At 45.3% G+C, this 21,128-nt stretch overlaps 1 protein-coding gene across 4 annotated transcripts in view; it reads right to left on the bottom strand.

The window, feature by feature from the left end:
- tenm3 (teneurin transmembrane protein 3) overlaps positions 1-21,128 on the bottom strand; it is a 1,130,593-nt gene that overhangs the window by 37,232 nt on the left and 1,072,233 nt on the right. For all 4 annotated transcript variants that reach the window (XM_078561809.1, XM_078561821.1, XM_078561828.1 and 1 more), the window contains one exon: positions 9,477-9,726. In XM_078561809.1, coding sequence (XP_078417935.1) covers positions 9,477-9,726 — 250 coding nt within the window. The remainder of the gene's footprint in view (positions 1-9,476; positions 9,727-21,128) is intronic.

Raw genomic sequence — 21,128 nt, 5'->3', positions numbered from 1 at the left:
AATCTACCCCGAGATCAAGTTTGATCAGATGGAACTATGCCTTAAAATAAGGACCATTGAATATTAGTGATTTTAATGGATGAACTGATCAATTCATTTTAGCATTAAAATAAAGTGATAAAGGAATCGTGTGCAAGTGCTAATATTCAATTTCAAGGCACATGTCTTCAATTTTCATTTATTTAGACTGAAATACAAGGATTAAATGGTTGCTACTTTGCTATTTTTTTCAGCAATTAGCAGCACTGTAATTAACATTTTACCAGTCTTCTAATGCCCTAACAGGTAAGCTGCAGCTCACAAAAAGCGTAGGTCAGACGATTGGGTCTGTATATATGTGACCCTATTTCTGGCCTGGGCCCGCTACAGTATGATGGATCCTCCACAGGGTTTATGGGATGATGGATTCATTCCCAATTGTTTAATCATCTAGTTAACAGTGAGGTTGAAGAAAGAGGGGAGACATGTACAGGCACCCCTGTACTCTGCCTATTATGACCAACTGAAGGGACGTGCTGTTTGATTTGGTCAGCCAATCATTGGGACGTATGGCCCACGTACCCGGCGGCATTGCACCTGCACTTGAATTTAACAAATCAAACAGCATGTCCTCCAGCTGCTCGTGATAGGCAGCATACAGAACGTACTCAACCAGCCCATGCTTGCAAAACCCAAAACAAAATGTCTGCTGTTAGATGTGATTCTGTGATTGGGCAGCACTTGCTGAAAAAGATAATCAATCAAGCTCATAGAGTGGCTCATTTACACTTGCTAGAAGTGACATACATTCCCACACAAAGACCATTCTCTGCAAACAAAAGGAATATATTAAAGCCCTGCGCCTATCCGGGAGCCTATAGTTATTATTGGGGACCTTAAAGTTCCCCATTGCTTTCTCCATGGAAATGTCTTGGCCCATCAGAGTCAACTTGCCAATCGATCATCACCCTATTCTCCTACATTATAAATTGTAATGATAATTTCAAATTTGACATTCTTGCATTTGTCCTGATGAGTGCAGGACGAAAAGCTTCGGCAACATGTCTCTCTCTCAGAAATAAAAATTATTTCCAATACAGCTGATACTATGTGATAAACATAATCAATATCAGCAAATTGGAAGTAATTAAATACACACTATCAGGAGGCAGCACAGTGGGAGGGAGTTTCCCTGGGAGTCCTCAACATTGACTCCGGCCCCCATGAAGTCTCATGGCATCAGGTCAAACGCGGGGAAGGAAACCTCCGGCTGATTACCACATACTGATGCTCCCAACCTCCACCACTCCCACTCAGCTGATGAATCAGTGCTCCTCCATGTGAAACACCATTTGGAGGAAGCACTGAGGGTGGCAAAGCACAGAATGTACTCAGGGTGGGGGACTTCAATGTCCATTACCAAGGGTGGCTCGGTAGCACCACTACTGACTGAGCTGGTCGAGATCTAGCAACTTAAGAGTGGGCAGCCATGAGGCACTGTGGGCCACCAGCAGCAACAGAACTGCATTCAACCACAATCTGTAACCTCATGGTCTGGTATATCCCACACTCTACCGTAACCACCAAGCCAGGGGATCAACCCTGGTTCAATGAAGAGTGCAGGAAGGCATGCCAGGAGCAGCACCAGGCATACTTAAGAATGAGGTGTCAACCTGGTGAAGCAACAACACAGGACGACTTGTGTGCCAAACAACATAAGCAACATAAGCATAGACAGAGCTAAGTGATTCCATGACCAATGGGTCAGATCTAAATTCTGCAGTCCTGCCACATCCAGTCTTGAATGGTGGTGGACAATTAAACAACTTACAGGAGGAAGAGGCTCCACAAATATCCCCATCCTCAATGATGGAGGAGCCCAGCACATCAGTGCAAAAGATAAGGCTGAAGCATTTGCAACATGCTTTAGCCTGAAGTGACAAGTGGATGATCCATCTCATCTTCCACTGGAGGTCCCCAGCATCGCAGATGCCAGTCTTCAGCCAATTTGATTCACTCCACGTGATGTCAAGAAATGGCTGAAGGCACTGGATACTGTAAAGGTTATGGGCCCTAACAATATTCCAGCAATAGTGCTGAAGACTTGTGCTCCAGAGCTTGCTGTGCCCCTAGCCAAGCTGTTCCAGTACAGCTACAACACTGGCATCCACCTGGCAATGTGGAAAATTGCCCAGGTATGTCCTGTACACAAAAAGCTGGACAAATCCATCCCGGCCAATTACCACCCCATCAGTCTACTCTCGATCATCAGTAAAGTGATGGAAAAGGTCATCAACTGTGCTATCAAGCAGCACTTGCTTAGCAACAACCTGCTCACTGACACCCAGTTTGGGTTCCACCTGGGTCACTCAGCTCCTGGCCTCATTACAGCCTTGGTTCAAACATGGACAAAAGAGCTGAACTCAATTGGTGAGGTGAGAGTGACTGCCCTTGATATCAAGGCAGCATTTGGCTGAGTGTGGCATGAAGGAGCTCTAACAAAATTGGAGACAATGGGAATCAGGGGGTAAACTCTCCCATGGTTGGAGTCATACTCTGACTACGAGAGCAGGTCAGAGGCTGTAAATCCTGCAGCGAGTAACTCACCTCCTGACTTCCCAAAGCCTGTCCGCAGCCTACAATAGACAAGTCAGGAGTATGATGGAATACTCACCAGTTGCCTAGATGAGCACAGCGCCAACAACACTCAAGAAGCTTGACACCATCCAGGTCAAAGCAACCCGCTTGATTGGCACTCCTTCCACAAACATTCACTACCCACCATCAACGCACAGTCACAGCAGTATGTACCATCTACAAGATGCACTGCAAGAACTCACCATGGCTCCTTAGACAGCACCTTCCAAACCCGTGACCACTACCACCTAGAAGGACAAGGGCAGCAGATAGATGGGAACACAATCACGTGGAAATTCCCCTCCACGCCACTCAACATCCTGACTTGGAAATATATCGCTGGTCCTTCACTGCCGTTGGGTCAAAATCCTGGAACTCCCTCTCTTACAAGCACTGTGGGTGTAGATACACCACATGGACTGCAGCGGTTCAAGAAGGCAGCTCACCAACGCCTTCTTAAGGGCAATTCGAGGTGGGCAATAAATGCTGGTCTAGCCAGCAACACCCACATCCCATTAATGAATAAAAAAAACACAACAGGCATAGGTCGAACCTTGATTAAAGTCCAGGTAAACTCCTTCCACTTTCCAGTTCTGCATTTTAGCAAATATTTTGAATTGCCTGATTTGGTTCTTACAGTACCAGTTTCAATTTCTCAGGCCAGACTCCAGATTTCCACTTTACAATTCCCCTTTTCTAACTCCAACAATGTCAGCTCAACTTAACCTGCAGCCAGTTTCATTTCACTGTTCTAATTCTAGTCATACCTGTCTCCATTTGCTGTTCAAGTTCTGCTGGTACCCCTTTCAAAACCTTGTCTAACTCTAGTCATACCCTTCTCCATTTCCCTCTACCAACTCCACCTAAACCCTTTTCCATGTCCTCTTCCCTTTTCTTAAGTGAGCTTTCCATTTTAATTCTTCACATCTTGATGTGACAGTTTCTGTTTCCCTCAGCAAGGTTCTGGGTTTCAATTCTCAGATATTGCAGTCAAATAACTGCTGCTTATTGCAGTCAAAAATCTAATTTGCAGAAGTTTTTTGATACAAAGATTGGTCCGGCCACTGAACGTAGCAACATTATAAATGTGTTTGTGACAAATTGCTCTGTTTGTCAATTCGAGTGAAATCATAATTGCCTCCTTTAGAACATGTTTATCTTTTCACCAGAAGTAACAGCGAGGGACAAAAACACTTTGCAACGTAACCACACAGAGTGACAATCCTTATCGCCAAATGTGGTTCTTTTGTGAAACTGTTCTGTGTTTATTGAAAAGATCTGGACCATTTATTTTTGAGTAGGGTGGGGGTGTGATTGTCTTAGATATTTGTTCAATTAAGTTATTCAATATATGCATGATTTAAAAAGAAATCCCTTCCAGTTCTCTAATCAAGGGGAGGCAAGTTGTCTGTTCCAAAGAAATTGCTCTTCTCCTGGTCAGCAAGAGATGGCGCATGAGAGCAACTCTGGGTGGTTACCTCAAATGCTACTTCTTCCATCTGACCTCTGCTCAGCGATTCCCTGAAGCCAAAGCCTAGGTGTGCACATGACTTACCCTTCCATGCCGCAGCATATTGCAGCACCACAGAGCTTTGTACCTGGCCCTGGAAACTGAGAATTCATGACGTGCAGCAGCACTAAGTGCCTATTAAGCTGAGGTCATCAAAAAAGATATTTATTCCATAAACAATTTATTTTTTAAATCACCATTACACTTTCTGTTAAGTAAGCTCTTTAAAACCATTTGCATTTTTATATCGACACTTATTCTGCAAGTTGATAAAACAATGCCTATTTAAAACTCACTTGATATTTGGAACTATTCCCAGCTCTTTATTCACCATGGGTGCAAAATAAAGTCTGCCAGTAAAGCAGATTAACTAATGCTGCTGATACAAACATATGGAAGCTGCTGTACAATTGATTTTCATCAAAGTCTGTTAATACAGGGGCTTCACAAAATTTTGAGGGGAATTATATTTTGGGATGGAGTGCTTAAGGGTCAGGTGAAAATGCTTTTTAATCTCCTTTTGCATCTCAATTTTATTTCAGGTGTGACATTGACAAAGCAAATGACTAGGCCGGGCTACTGAACACGATTATCAATATTGTGACTATTTTGGGCTACAAACTAGTTTGGGGATAGTATTGGAAATTGATGATTGGTGTTAAACTGGCACAAGTTCACTAATGAAAACTTATTACAAGGGCACGATATTAAGGAAAATGCCTCAACTCATTATTATGTCCAATCTTGCCACAACCATTCATAGGGTCTATGAATCATACAATACAGAAGGAAGCCATTCAGCCCATTTTGCCTGTGCCAGCTCTTTGAACAAGTTTTCCAATTTAGTCCCACTTTTTCCCATATTCCTGCAAATTCATCCTCTTTTAGGACATGTCCCATTGCCTTTTGAAATTTACTACAGAATCTGATTGCACCACCTTTTTAGGTAGGGCATTCCAGGTCATAGCAACCTCTGAATGAAGAATTTCCACAATTCCCCTCTGATTCTTTTCCCAGTTATTTTAAATCTATCATCTTTAGTTACAGATCCATTAGCCAGAGGAAATAGTTTCTCCCTGCTTCCCCTACCAAAAACCCTCACAATTTTGAATATCTCTATTCGGTCTCCCCTTAGCCTTCTCTGCTCTAAAGAGAACACCCCACCTTCTCCAATCTCCCTACCTAACTGAACTCCCTCATCCCTGGTATCATCCTGGTAAATCTCCTCTGTACCCTCATCAAGGGTTTGACAGCCTTCCTGAGATTATAAATAAAATCATTTCATTGGTGTAAAATTATTTGGCAAAATTCATTTTGTGTTCAAATATTATAGCCTCGATCAGACTGCTTAATCTTGCTTGCAGCAGCAGCAGCAAGAGGGGGGACTCTCTGCAGGAAATATTATGCTGTGCGATTTGCTCGACTCTGACACAAGAGCTGAAGATACATGCATGGGTCCCACCACTGGTGAGATTTCTTTTGAATTAAAAGAGGTGGTTAGAGAATTGGCTGGTTTTGATTAGTACATAACACAAAGCAGCCCCTTCGATGCCCAAAGGTATACCAACATCAGCCAACATTAGCAGTGTTAGTTAGCCAACACAAAGAACATTTTTAAAAAATTCATTCACGGGATGTGGGCTAGGCCAGCATTTATTGTCCATCCCTAGTTGCCCTTGAGAAGGTGGTGGTGAGCTGCCTTGAACTGCCACAGTCCATGTGGTGTAGGTACACCCACAGTGCTGTTAGGAAGGTAGTTCCAGGATTTTGACCCAGTGACAGTGTAGGAACGGCGATATATTTCCAAGTCAGGATGGTGAGTGACTTGGAGGCGAACTTCTAGATGCTGGTGTTCCCATCTATCTACTGCCCTTGTCCTTCTAGGTGGTAGTGGTCAGGGGTTTGGAAGGTGCTGTTGAAGGAGTCTTGGTGAATTCCTGCAGTGCATCTTGTAGATGGTACACACTGCTGCTACTGTGCGTCAGTGGTGGAAGGAGTAAATGTTTGTGGATGTGGTGCCAATCAAGCGGGCTGCTTTGTCTTGAACGGTGTCAAACTTCTTGAGTGTTGTGGAAGCTGCACTCATCCAGGCAAGTGGGGAATATTGCATCACACTCCTGACTTGTGCCTTGTAGATGGTGGACAGGCTATGGGGAGTCAGGAGATGAGTTACTCGTCGCACAATTCCTAGCCTTGCAATGCAATTCAGTAAATGCATCTCAGCAATACACTGATGCCAAGAAAAGACAATTGTGTGGGAGAAAATAACCACAAAACATGAGCAGTTGGGTGATGCATCTTTCACATGTTAAGGGCTTCCAAAAGTGCTGCACATAGCCAAATCATTATTTTTGAACTATGGTCTCAGTTGTCATGTGGGAAAATGTGACAGTCGATATTCACATGGTAAGGTCCTAGCAACAATAAAACGGCTGGCCAATTAATCTGTTCACTTGGCATTGCCTAAGGGAGGAACATTGGCCTGGGCAATTGGAAAGCTTCCTGATATTCTGAAAAAATTGACCAAGGAAATTTTTTTTAAGCGCACCTGAATATGCCTAACTTCAACATTTCATTTATAACACAGCATTTCTGGCAACCTCAGTACTGTACTCAAGTGTCAGCCCAGAAGATGTGTTCAAGTCTATGGTGGGGATTTGGAGGACTTAGTGGGACCACTAAGCCAAGCGGATTTTAAAAGATGATGTATAATGAATGCACAAAACAAAATGATGGGAAACCATGCATGTTGCCTCAATCACATCTGTTATTTTCATTGCACAGGAGGAAAGGAAGAGGAAATGAGAGAAATGAGTTGACCTGATAGTACAACATCTCCAATACTCAGGAATCAAGCTTCAATTCTCCTGGTACTAAAGGCTGTAGAAATGGTTTAATGGGTCCTGCAGATCCAAATTTAACAATATTTTTCGTGAATGCAGCTATAACCATTCGGTAACTAACTGGACTCTATGGGGAAGGTGCTGAGGGAAGTGAAGGAGGGAAAGAAGAAAGGTAGGAGCTCAACTGACACGAGAGAGAAAGACCAAAGAGAGTCAAAGCAGTGATCTATAAAACGGAAAAACAGAGCACAATAAAACAAGCAGTTTGTGATTCAGGAACTTTTAAAAGCTGCAAGAACTTGAAATTCTATGTTATTCATGAGGGATTTCAGTTATGTGGAGAGACCAAAATTCTCTTTAGAACAGAGAAGGTTAAAGGCTAGAATTAATAAAACTGTTTAGGATCATGGATGGCGTTGATGAAGTAACTTAAGGAAAAACTGTTTCCAGTGGCTGGAGGGTCAGTAACCAGAGGACAAAGATTTAAGATGACTGACAAAAGAACCAGGGGAAAGATAAGGAGGCTTTATTTGACTCAACGAGTTGTCATGATCGGCAATGCACTGCCTGAAAGGACAGACGAAGCAGATTCATATTAACTTTCAAAAGAAAATTAGATATATACTTGAAAAGGGAACATTTAATTTTTCACAGAGTAAGTCACGTTGGCTGATAGCAGTTAGCCCTTCTCATGTTTTTGCCTCACAGAGTTTGAAATGTTAATCTTAAATAGGACTGAAATGACTGACTGTTCTCATTTTTTGTGTCTGTCCATACTAAATCAATTCCGAGACTCTGCTTCCGTTAAGGATTATCGGGTAAGAGCAAATAAGTGGGATTAATTGGATAGCTCTGTCAAAGAGCCGGCACAGATAAGGGGGGGATGAATGGCCCCTTTCTGTGCTGTACAATTCTATGAGCGAATGTAATAAAACAAGCTTGAGTTTAATTCTTTAATATTTCTTGTAAGCAATAAGGTTTTGTTTCTGGGTTTATATGATTTTAACGGTGAAGATATCGATTTGTATAGATGGCTCCTCAGTGGCACACTCTCCATATCCCCCCCTGATCAAACCCCCAATAAAGTACTGAAAGCAAATGCAGATCCAGCACCTCTGTGGGTATAGTTGGGGCTTAGGCATTATAATGAAAGGACATTTTATATAGGAGAAGAAAGTTAATTAGGACATAGAAACTGATGTAAACACAGTCAAGGACACAACAACAGTTCTCAAAACTTACCTATGTCTAAAATCTTTATTTCTTTGTATGTAGCAAGAAAGAAAAGAGAAGAAAAGTGTGAATTAGGCGTGGAACATAAAACAAGTGAGTCCAGTTTGAACAAAGTGCATCTAGATCAGTGTGTCAAAGTGGTTCAAACTGTTTACACTATATTAGAAGAGGAGCCGTCACGTCATTTTAATGTCATGCGAACAGAACACAGTTTCCAGGCAAATCAGCTTTGCTTCACTACAAGTGCACGCTAATAGCAATCTGCAACACAGATTGACTTTGACGTGTTCGCCAGTGCGCTGACCAGACACTTGTTCATTTTATCCTTCAAAACAAGGCAGATAGAAATTTTGAATGTGTAACCCTTTAATTGCAACAGCACCGTATTAATGGTTGCCAGCAGTGACCCACATGCAAGCAATGGTAACCTAGATTTCTGCCGGTGACAAAAAGAATTCTTATTGAGTCAATGAACTTTCATACCACGTGACATTCCATGAATGCAAATAGAAATACAATTTAATGAGCAGTTGAACAAAGCTGTACAACAGCTAGTGCATGGATTATTCAAGTTGCACAAATTAATTTAACCGCATTAGTTATATATTTGCAACTGTTGAGCTTTGGAAGTGCCATCAGTTCTTCAAGAAACTGCATGGCCAATCGTATTCTAATGAGTGCACTTTAGAAACTTGCAAGTTCCTCACTAGAAAGGGGACTTGAAACTAATTAAAGCATTTGGCAATGACCTTATGCTTTAAATCAACTGTCCTCCTCTCTGCAGCAGTGAACCACTGCGTTCAAATATTTCTGTCAAATTAAGAAAGACAGGCAACACTTAAAAGCAACTTAAAACCAACTCGGATCCAATGCTGTAATAATAGCTTCTTTACTGCCACACTGGCTGATGAAGGGGTAGTTAGTCTTCCTCTTTTTTATCTTCATCACAGAATTTCACATTTTAATCTTTAAGGGGCTAGAATGTTTGACTATTCTAATCTTCTGTGTCGATTCAAATAAAATCAACTCATGATTTCTAACAAGGTGTGTGTTTACAATAATGTAAGTCTTCCACAAGGGTGGGCAGGGGCAGGGGTGGGGAGATGGGTCTTGCATAGGTATAAAATTTTATGAGTTAACTTGTATAGCCTCTCAGATTCTCTAGCTTGGGGGGAAAGTAGGGGAAGGTAAGGGCTGGAAAAAAAAACATGTTCTATTATGCAGAAGCTGTAGCGTGCAGGATTGCAGGATAGATTTTATTGTTCTAGACCTACCTTAGCTCTAGAATGCTTGTCACATTTCCTGAAGGAAAGATACGGCGGATGTAGTTGAAATCACCGACATACAAACTGCCATCAATGCCACACGCCAAAGCCACGGGAGCTAGGAGCTTGTTGCCATCTGATTGGCCATTGCAGCTTGGGCACGAGATGCTACGTCTACGTCCATTTCCCATGATGCTGTTGATCACAGCTGGCTGCTGAGAGATGAACTGATTTTCCCCATTTCCTTTGTACAGGATTCCTAATAGGAGGATGATAAGACTAACTTTATCACTGTCACAAGCAATAAGGCATTTTCCTTGATTGCAAAATCATCATCATAAATCATAAAGTGCAATTTAAATTTCACATTAGACCACACCAATCAAAACAATTGATTAAGACAGGTTGTGCCTCCAGCAATTCTGGAAAGAGAATACAGATTAAATCATTGTTGAATGTCAAGCCTGCATCAATCTCTAAAGGTTAGAATTATTTGACATTCACCTGTTGTTTGATCAGCTAAAGCATAAACACGACGATTAGATCTTAGTCATGTCTATCAAGCATGCTGGGTGAAGTCAGACTTGTTACTCAAGGAAAAGAGGTTAGATGAAAACAATTTTTAACTGATGACTGTTACTTATAAACATTTATTTGGTTATTATATGGAGGTTGAAGAGTTAGTTATAAACAGTTTACTAATCTCTCTTCCTACCCACTTTGTCTTCCTCTGCTTTACATACTTACTCAAAAGATTCTGCCTCAACTCGGTTTGTTTAAGAGAGGTGTTATGCCCCAGTGTTGCAGAACAGATTTCACCAAAACGAACATGACAGAAAAGAAAGGAGTTCCTTTCTATGAGTTCTACAAGCAAAGTCTGGCAGGTTTTTAAAGAAAGCATCTTTATCGCCCTAATTTATCATTGTTCTACCTCAAGGCCATGATATGCTAGATTACAACTCCATGGATACTGGTAGTCCTCTTGTTCCTAATCCTGCTGGTGAATCTTCATGCAAAAGTTGAGGATCTGAGTGTTGGCATGGCCACTGCAGCCGTGTCTGATCATGTCCTCACTGGCCTACAAGCAAGGATTATGGGATGGCAGTAAGAAGCAGGAACAATGGATTATTTATTTCTCCCCTGTGTATAGATGGACACACCACGGCCAGCTACAGCTCTCCCACCATTACTCTGAGATCCGCAGACTCAGCACAGACTGGGGTCAAACCCATCAAACATCCTTGTGGCACTACCCGCACAAGATCTGTAATTGCTCAAGAGGTAGGCCCACCATCATCTTCTCAGGGCAACTGGGGACGGGTTATAAGCATCCCAAGAACGGCGTTTAAAAAGTCCTGGGCGGAATCATCCCAGATTTGCACTAAGTGCGGTACCAGGCGGGTAAAATGATGCTTTACCCACTGGCTGCAATGGCGGGTTTTCATGCCATATCATCCCAAACCCGTCACATTACCTTTGCATTTTTGGGATACACACCATTTCCATTGTGGGTGGGCTCTCCATTGCCCGCCACGTCATCACCTCGCTGCTTCAGCACGCTGAGCATCACATTTAAAGCCCAATCACACGCATACATCTCAGTGCTTCCAGCCCACGACTGCTACAAGGAAGATGTCCACGAAAGACAAAAAAGACTGCAGCCCTCAGGTTTAGCGACATCACTGGAATGCCTTTTGGATGCCGTGGAGGCCCACTGTGACGTTCTCTTCCCCTGCTCTGGCCGCAGGATGGGCAGCGACGTGACCAACTAGGCGGTGGCAGCTGTGGTCAATGCCAACACCCTTCAAAAGAGGACAGCCACCCAGTGCTGAAAGAGGATGAATGATCTCCTTTGTTCCGCCTGGGTAAGTCACCCTTCTCACACTCTCAACTCTCACACTCACAAACCCATTACATATCCACAGGGCCCTCACTCACTGCCGGTTCAAGGGACATCCCCATTCACTCTCTCACACACACCTTCATTGTCCTCATCCCATGCATGGGACCATTTACAACCCACACATGCCAGGCATACTTATCATCTGGCCTGGCTGGGGTCTTGCCATCTCTATTCATGCAGGGCAAGCTGGCAACAACAGGGAGAAGTCGCAGGCTGGTGGAGGAATGCCTGAAATCCAGTTCCTCATGGACTTTGAAAAAAAGAGCCATCCAGCTGGCCGGTGACACCTTACCAAGTGAAGACCCAGCAGTACAACATCCATCAGACAACCAATCAGTGAGTGATGTGTCCTTTCTCACAAGCAACTGCCAAGCACTAATTATCTCCCCTTGCTTCCGCAGGCATATCTGGGAAACAGCTGACCAAGTTGACCACCCAGAGCCTCCAATTAAGCCCCGAAGAAACCTGAAGGGGAATCTGAAGGCACCCTCCTTGAAGTCCCATCACAGCGCGCGCCCACACCCTCCACCAGCGCAGAGACCCATATCTTGGTTGGATCTAGCTTTAGAATGGCTTCGGAATCGCAATCTGGTGAGCACATCACACTGTCTGATCCACAGCAGGCAGTGGCAGGGGCTTCCCAGGTGTGCAGCACTCAGAGGACTGCTGGAGGCCAGAGATTTGCTGAGTCCGAGTCAGAAGACGAGCCTCTGGACTCAATCATGTCACAGTTGCTGGAGCTGCAAAGGCAAGCTTGGGAACATCAGGAAGGGATGTCCGCTGCACTCCTCAGATTGAAAGGCGCGTTGGAGAAGTCCGTCCACCTTCAGGCTGAGATGATAGCGCAGGCATGCCAATGCATCAAGGTCAATACTGATAGGATTGCGGCCACCATAGAGACCTTGGTCCAGGACATCGCTCCTGCAGTGCTGCGCTGGCTCAACTCCATCGCTGATGCCATAGTTGGCCTCCAACAGTGTATGCACAAGAGGGGTGCTGGACACCCATAGGGAGGAGGAGGATCAGCAGGTGTCCCCCTGGGGCCATCCATCCAGGTGACTCCGGGCGTGTCTGGCTTATCCGAATGCCCTCTTCCTGCGACCTCAGCAGCTCCAGCTCCACAGGCCGAGGAGGGTGCCACTGTCACATAGCGGGGCACCGAAAGCAGGCCGGAGCCCTCCAGGCCTCAGACCTCCAGAGGACGCCCGCTCAGGTCATCACAAACAGGGGTGGCAATCAGCATATTGCCTTCACCTCCACTGTGGATGTCTGGGGAGCACCAAGACGTAGTGGCAGGGTTAGGAAAGTTAAGAAGAATTAGTTGCACAGCCTGGGCACGGGTGTTAATCACTTGTACATAATGTTCACTATTGTCAATTAACTCCCAAGAGTGTCTCCCTGCCGATGGCCCGTTGTTCTGATGAGCAGTGTTCGTGTCACTCAGATGTGAAACCTTTCTGCACAAGATAAAGGCAGGTGTCTCAGTCCAGGGCCTCTTCCCTGTGCACTGTGTAACCTTCAAACCAAAGTGATGGTCCGGCCCCACACTCCCTGGACACATTACCAATGCTTGCACCTCGATGGTGCTCATCATTGCTGCCAGAATGTCATGGGCAGGCATCACAGAGTTTTCTCCCAGAGTGCTCTCAGCACCTTTAAGGTGAGGCTGGCCCCCATCTCTTTAGCATCAGTGACCAGTAACACTGTCCTCCTGAAGGGGTCAGGTGCTGAAGGTGGACAAAGGGTCAGGTGCTTCGAAAGTTTTATGGCTGCGTCTCTATGATATGACCCTGATCACAGAATGCAAGCAAGCTGCCTTCGGCCAGACAGGAGTCAGCCATTCTCAGAGGCTGTGTGATGATCTATGGAGTGTCCTCACTGCATGTCGTTATCATCCTCCCGCAATCGAGCGACTAATAGGGCCTCCACTCTATGTCCATGACAGGAACATTATCACAGAGGGTATGTGCGCTGCCATAAGCCGGACTGGAGTCAAACGTTCATAGATGCAATGTGAGGATCTATGGGGCACCCTCACTGCATGTAGTCATCATTCTCCTCAAATCTAGCAGCTTTGAGGGCCTCCCGAGCGCGCCTGACTCGTCCAGCCAGTGCGAGGGCCTCATCCCTGTCATCGCCATCTTTGAGGACCACCTCACTCTCATCTGCGTCAGCGTCCTCCTCAGCCAAGGAGACCTCCGGCTCCTCTCCCCGTTGCAGAGCCAGGTTGTAAAGGGCACAGCAGACAACGACAATACATGACACCTTCTATGGAATATATTGCAGGGCTCCACCAGACCGATCCAGGGCACTGAAAACTTCATTTTCAGCATCCAGATGGTCTGCTCCATCAAGTTGTGAGTTGCAGCATAAGCCTCATTATACCTTTGCTTCGCTGCAGTCTGAGGCCGCCTCACAGGTGTCATCAGCCACAGCCTCTGCGGGGTATCCCTCGTCCCCAAGGAGCCATCCCTGCAGCTTCTGTGGATCCTGGAACACTTCAGGGATCTGTGACCGACTGAGAATACGGGAGTCGTGCACACTCCCTGGAAACCGTGCAGACACCTGCAGGATGAGTTTGTGGAGGTCGCACACCAGCTGCAGATTCAGCGAATGGAACCCCTTGCGGCTGGTGTAGTTGACCTCATTGTGATGGAGACCTGAGCAGTAAGTGCAGTCGATGGCACCCTGCACCTGTGGGAAACCCGAGATCTGGACAAATCCAATCGCTCTTGCATCCTGGCTGTCCTGGTCCTGGGCAAAATTCACAAAGTTGTGTGCCCTCGTGAAGATGGCATCCGTGTCCTCATGGATGCATTTGTGGGTGGAGACTTGAGGTCCCACAGAGGTCACCTGTGGAGCCCCAAAAGCAGCCACTGGCATAGAAATTGTGCACCGCTGTCACTTTCACGGCAACTGGCAGTGGATGCCCTCCATGTCCCCGTGGTGCTAAATCCTGCAGCAGGTGACAGATGTGACTGACCAGTTCCCTGGACATGCGCAGTCTTCGGCGGCACTGGTTCTTGGTCATCTACAGGAATGAAAGACGGCGTCCATAGGCCTTGGGTGTCATTAAGCACTGACCAGCGATGGATCGCTGTGACTCTTCAGCAGTGTGTATGGGAGGGGAGCCCAGCTGCCCCTTCTTCCTAAGGGTGCAGCTCCTCCCTATGCACAGCCAAGCGCCTCAGTCACTCCTCCATCGTCTTCGCTCTCTGTACGCCACAAGGCATACAGCTAGTTCACCAGGCCCCGTGATCTTAATGTACTCCTCCTGTAGGATGAAAGAGAGAGAGAGACACATGGGTTAGCATGGGTGTACTAACAACCTATCCTGGTTAAGTCTGAAGGCTCCTTAATGCTTCCTGAAGAGTGCTGGCCACCACTTGGATGGCCAGAGGTTAGTGCGCTGCATGGCTACCCGAGACCTCACCCACCCCTGCCCCAGTCCATCCGACCAATTGGTGGCAGCTTTGCACATTGGACTGCATACTGTGCTCTCAGCTTAGGCACAGGCATTCTCCTAGCCTGCACTGCAAGGCTGCACTGTTAGCTGGAGCCATGGGGGACACTGATCCAAACCAGGATGATGACATTGCAAGGGGCTGTGCGTGCCTCCACCAGTGACTGCCCTATGGTGAGCTTGCTCATGACTTTGCAGTCTGTGCTGGCGGGGGGGAGGGGGTGGTGGGTGAAAAGCTCTGGAGCACTTGGTGACACTTTGATGCCTCTGCGTTGCTTGAGTGGGCAGATAGGCTAGAGGCCTCACTCCAATAATATCAATGGCTGCGCCTGAACTGTCTCAGTTGCAGAGGAGCGGTCACTTTATATAAGGTTTCCCTAATGCGTGGTCGCTTCCCTTGCCCACCCACCCCGAATGCTTGTGTGCTACATTCAGCCACAGTGTTGCCCTTGCCACTGACCCCCCCAAGTCACCTCAACCGTAGAGATTTTCTTGCCCGCGCCCTCCCCAGCATGCGCCTCAAGCTTGAAGTCGAACAGGGGACCCTGGCAAGCGCTGTGCAATGTTACTGTGCACTCACCTCCGAGTTTCCCTCAAAGTGCAGTCCGCCAAGTGCACGCTTTTTATATGCTGCTGTGAAACACATTGGCACGCTTTCCCGCCGACGTGGACGGACAATCCAGCGGGTGGTGGTGAGGGACGGGGACGGGGAGGCGGTGACTGCGAAACAATTCCAGCGGGCAGGCCTAGTAATGCTATGCAGATAAATTATAACGAGGTTCCCAACGTCCGATGATGAGAAACGCGGCCCACCATCGGCGGGTTGAGCGGACGATTGCAAACTGGTTTCACGCCGTCGTGAAACCCATCGTGCCATATTGTTCTCTCACGCCACCAACCACGCCCAATGCCGGTGAGCATGGAAAATCCCGGCCTTGGTCTGCACCATTCGGTATCACACCACATTCCACATTTACCCACTGCACCTTCAGTGTAACATTGTAGTACGCTCTGAAGAGCTGTTTTAATAGAACAAGAGTGCCTGGAATCATCAATAAACTATTTCAAAATGGCACTTATCTTTAATTTCATTTGATCAGATATCAACATAGTTAATGGAAATACAGCAGGTCGTTTTTAGAATGCTGAAGTACTTTGAAAGGGTCTGTTGAATAACTTTGCTGCTTATAATTAATGAATTGTGTCTGTTGGGCCAGTAATTGTCAATATTCATTTCGGATCTTAATTTTTGTTCCCATCTAGGGCTTTGATATTTCAGCTCACGCTTTATTACACACCTAGAATGAGTTCATTATAAATGAATAAGTCATAATAACAAGTTTCCAGTTCAGAAAGTGAAAGCGTTTGTGGCTATAGGCATGCACAGTTGTGAAGCACCACACATAGCACTGCACAACTGACATTCTAGGATTCAAATCAAATTGAGTTTTGAACATAAACATACAAGTTAGGATGGTAGATGGAGAGGAACTGATGGTCACAAGTGGCTAAACAGCAAGATTGAAAGTGGGAGCTTTTAACTAACCAGCACAGAATCGCAGAATCTCACAGTGCAGATGACGCCCTTCTGCCCATCGAGTCTGCACCGACACGTGAGAAACACCTGACCTACTTACTTAATTCTCATTTACCAGAACTTGGCCCATAGCTTTGAACGTTATGACATGCCAAGTGCTCATCCAGGTACTTTTTAAAGGATGTGAAGCAACCCGCCTCCACCACCCTGCCAGGCAGTGCATTCCAGACCGTCATCACCCTCTGGGTAAAGAAGTTTTTCCTCACATCCCCCTTAAACCTCTTGCCCCTCACCTTGAACTTATGTCCCCTTGTGACTGGCCCTTCAACTAAGGGGAACAGCTGCTCCTTTTCCACCCTGTCCATGCCCCTCATAAACTTGTACACCTCGATCAGGTCGCCCCCTCAGTCTTCTCTGCTCCAACAAAAACAACCCAAGTCTATCCAACCTCTCTTCATAACTTAAATGTTTCATCCCAGGCAACATCCTGGTGAATCTCCTCTGCACCCCCTCCAGGGCAATCACATCCTTCCTATAATGTGGCGACCAGAACTGCACACAGTACTCCAGATGTGGCCTCACCAAGGTTCTACACAGTGAAATATAAAACTGTAATTTATGGAAATGTTCACTTGGAAATCCTTATTACAGTGTTTTGTTTCTGAGTGCAAAACCTTTTTGCTTTATTTATGTATTGATTTATATGTAAAACACTAAAAAGCTTTCTGCACCTGGAAAGTTGGTTCGTCTCCACTGCAGACGGGTGGTCTTTATAAATAAGTAGGGTGGAATCTTGCGGAGGCGACGGGGGTCACAGCTGCCAGCTGGAGAGCTGGTGAGAGCCCCCACATCGTATCTTTCTAGGAAGGCCCACTGCAGCTTGTTCTACTCAGGCACTTGACAGGCCAGTGGCAGGCCCTCACGGACTGCTGGGCAGAAGTCCCACCTGTCAGCCAATTGGAAGCCGGCAGATCTACTGAACGGCAGCGGCACCAGTGAGGCAATGGCTGCTGCTGGTGCGACACCCAGCCCAGGCCCACTATCGGCACTGGGTCCCAGGTCAGAGCTGAGTGATGGTGAGGGGTGGGCGGGGGGATGGGGAGTGGAGTCAGCAGCCAGGGCGGAGGGGGGGTGGTTCTCAGCAGCGCCCCCCTTCCCAGATGCCGGATCGCTCGATCAGGCACTAAGTGCCTTTGATTGAGGAGGCCCCCCTTGCTCCCCTCCTTTACAGTTCAGTACATTCACATCTATTAGCTTTCCTAGTGGGAAAGCAGCTGAGCATCTGTCTCCTTCTTTCCTGGGGCTGGGGGTGGGGAGAGGTGAATGGGAGGGAAAACTTTCAGGCGTGAAGAGTGCTAACATGCAGAGTTGCAGCTGACTGCATTAATGGGCAAATATGGGAAGAAGTATGTGAACTGTTGTGGGCGGTAGGACAAGAAAGCTGAAGGTTGCACCTTGTTCTCATCTTCAAAGGAGAACTTCAAAGTCAGAAATACTCTCCTCACACTGTTAAATAATTCATAGCGAACACGATGTTTGCATCTGCAGCCAGCTTGATATTAGCGCTGTTATGTTTTTATTCCCTAAACAGAACAAGGACTGCACACAGAGTCCTACTGTGTGGACAGTCAGTTATAAATTTAGCATGGCTTGTGCGTAGATGGACAAACTGTATAAAACTAGGAAAGGAGCATAGTTCCATACAGGAATCTGTGATCTACTGCAGCCAATAAAATAAAGTGCGTTGTCGCTCTAAAGCAATAATTTTCCTGTGCAACTTTCAAATATTGAGGAAAAAAAAATATATATGTTAGGTACAAAAGTCTTCTGTTTGGCACAGGAAAGTCGCACATGAGATGTAACACTCTGGTTACACTTCAAAACGGCACACTTTTGTTGTAGATGCAAAATAATTTTTAAAACAAAAATAAGCCACATGATGGACTTATGCTCCAATGTCTTATGTTCTTATCATCAACCTTAGACTTACAGGCTTTCCCATGTCTCATGATGCATGAGGCTGACAAAGCACATTGCTTACATCTGTTTCCATGGCTAGTTTTTCCTGGAACAGGTTGCAAGCCTGTTGCCAAAGGCTATAGCTTGAGGGGTGCCACCCTGCATCAGGCATGGCAGTTCCTAAGACTTTCCCAATCTTACCACCTGCCATTGGTGTATTGGGAGCATTTGTAGGTTAATAATCAACCTGTCTGGTGACGCTAAGAATGCACTTTCCGTGGCCATCAAGACCTGGGCTGAGACGCAAACCAAGAGCTTCTGGGTCAGGGGCAGAGACACTGCCCAGTGCACCACAAGACCTCCCTTACCATTGGCCAGGAACCCAAAATTATCAAGTACCCGCCAATCTGCAACTACAACTTCAATTGGCTTCACCATCCAGTTATCTAACAACAATTTAGACCTGGCGGCATGACGAGGAGCCAACTCTGCCTTTGCAGCAGGATAATACACTGCAGATTATATGGACTGAACCACATCTTATGTATCATTAGATTTATCGGGAGCAATGCCAGGGGAAGTCTACTAGTTAATTATATATGAAAACATAATAACCCCAACACTTTATTTAATTAAATCAACATGACAAGGGAAGGGTCAATTCCTGTAGGGTTTCTTCCAACATGCTGCCGTAACCTTGGCAGGAATCCTGTTAAGAGGCCCAATGCCAGTTTTAGGATCCCTTTTCCATATTGATCAAAAACTAAAGAGCTGCTTTTACATTTGGGGCTGTGGGTCAGTGACTTCAGCAGAGAGGGGAGAAAATTGGGGGCTAAAATACATATACACACCATCAGCAGGAAAATTGCACAGGACTTTTGACTGTTTGACAAAACCATGATTCAAGAGTGTGAAATTTTCATGCTTCACTCACATCACGCATTCGTAAATTAATTTATCCCACAGAACAGCTTTAAAACAAGCTATAACAGCTTTAGTGTACATTTACAACACCCAACTGTGACAATTACTTCCCCCAAATAGCTGAGTTCTGGTAATGTTCATCAAAGAACTCTTCCATGTCAGTGTGCTTTTGTTATTATACCTGATACATTCAGCCATTATGTTGAAAAATTACTACTTTACAATTTCCCTCCATAAAATACAAAGGGAATGATGAACAATATTTTATCTTCATTAGAATATTTATCACCATTTTTCTGGGTGTCCGCACTAACACCTGCCACAGTCTGTATTCTGCTCCAAGATAAATCTCTCCAGTTTATGCAGCTTGTCATAACAACTAATCACCATGTTTATTCAATTAGACACAATTCACCTCAGAATGTTATTGCCTGTCACCGCACATCCCAGAATAATTCAAAGAATCAATTCACCAGCACAATGCATTTTTGAGAATTGACTCGTCCAAATTTTTTTTTTTTTAATTGCTCCATATATGTTCACTAGATCATAATTCAATTATCCCTTTGTTCCAACAGAACTATCTCTGATGTCGCACTGTAAAAGCTTCAATTAGGGAAATTGGTAGACTTGTAAAACAAATGGATCAACCACCGATTTTATCCACAATAGAGTGGAAAGAAATGGATGAATTTTCCATGGTTTGTTCAATTCAGGCCACGTTAGATTCAACTATCCCAGTGAACAGTTTTAAAAGAAGCGACAACTATTTTAGTGTAAAATGGCAGAATCCAGCTTTGACAACTGCTTTCCCCAAATACTTATATTTTTAACTGTTCATTGTAAACTGTTGAGAAGGTATTATTATTGTGGACTACCCAAAGTCCAGGACTACATGCTGAGGGATGCACTACAGGTGGTGAGAAAGGCCCTCCCCGTCAAATCCTTCCTACATGCTCAGAATCTCACACCCTATGCTCATTGCCCTGGACCTGGCTATGGTGGGGAAGAAACCGTTGTTCACCTCCTTCTGGAATGTGCCTTTGCAAAGCAGGTCTGGAGAGAGATGCAATGGTTTTTGTCGAGGTTCATTCCAAGCAGTTCTGTGTCTTGCAGGACTCAGGCATGCACACTGAGACAAACATCAAATGGAGGATCGTCAATTCCGTGAAAGATGCTCTTTGGTCTTCCCGAAATTCGCTGGTCTTCCAGTGAAAAGAGTTGTCCACAACTGAATGTTGCAGACTGGCGCATTCCAAGATCCAGGATAATATGTTGACGAATGCACTAAAGCCTGAGGCAGCCACCGCAGAGGCACAGTGGGGCAGGTCGCTGTCTAAGCCCATTCAGCCATAGTACATCCAGGGGCAGGAATATGTGTAAATCCGCTCGGGCTGTATGATTCGCATGTAAGTTATACTTCGCGAATATCAAGAGTATTGAAATTGCTTTGCAGCACCTCAGAGAGGAACATGCTGTCTGAAGAAAAGTTGAATTCTATTGCACTTCCTGTAGGTTTTCAATTTGACATATTTTTGCCCTCCAGTTGTATGCCTGACATGGAATGTGTATTGTAAATATCAAGACTATTATAATTGTATAGAGGCACCTGGGAGTGGTACATGCTGTGTGGAGACAAATCGATTTTATAACATTTTCTGTAACTTTTGATTTTATAACATTTTCTTTAACTTTCAAGTTGGAATGTTTTGGAATGTACCTTTACAAATTTTATGAATGAAGTATATTTATGGGAAAAAAAATCATTAAGTCCAGGACTATGTGCTTAGGGATGCACTAAAGCTTGGGACAGCTGCTGCAAAGGCAAAAGGGGTAAGGCCTGTGACTAAGAGCCTCCCGCCGCAGTACTAACTC

The sequence above is a fragment of the Cetorhinus maximus genome, chromosome 2, assembly GCF_964194155.1.
Source record: "Cetorhinus maximus chromosome 2, sCetMax3.hap1.1, whole genome shotgun sequence".
NCBI lineage: Eukaryota > Metazoa > Chordata > Chondrichthyes > Lamniformes > Cetorhinidae > Cetorhinus > Cetorhinus maximus.
The sequence above is the reverse complement of the archived record's forward strand: the minus strand, read 5'-3'. Positions and strand labels throughout refer to the sequence as shown.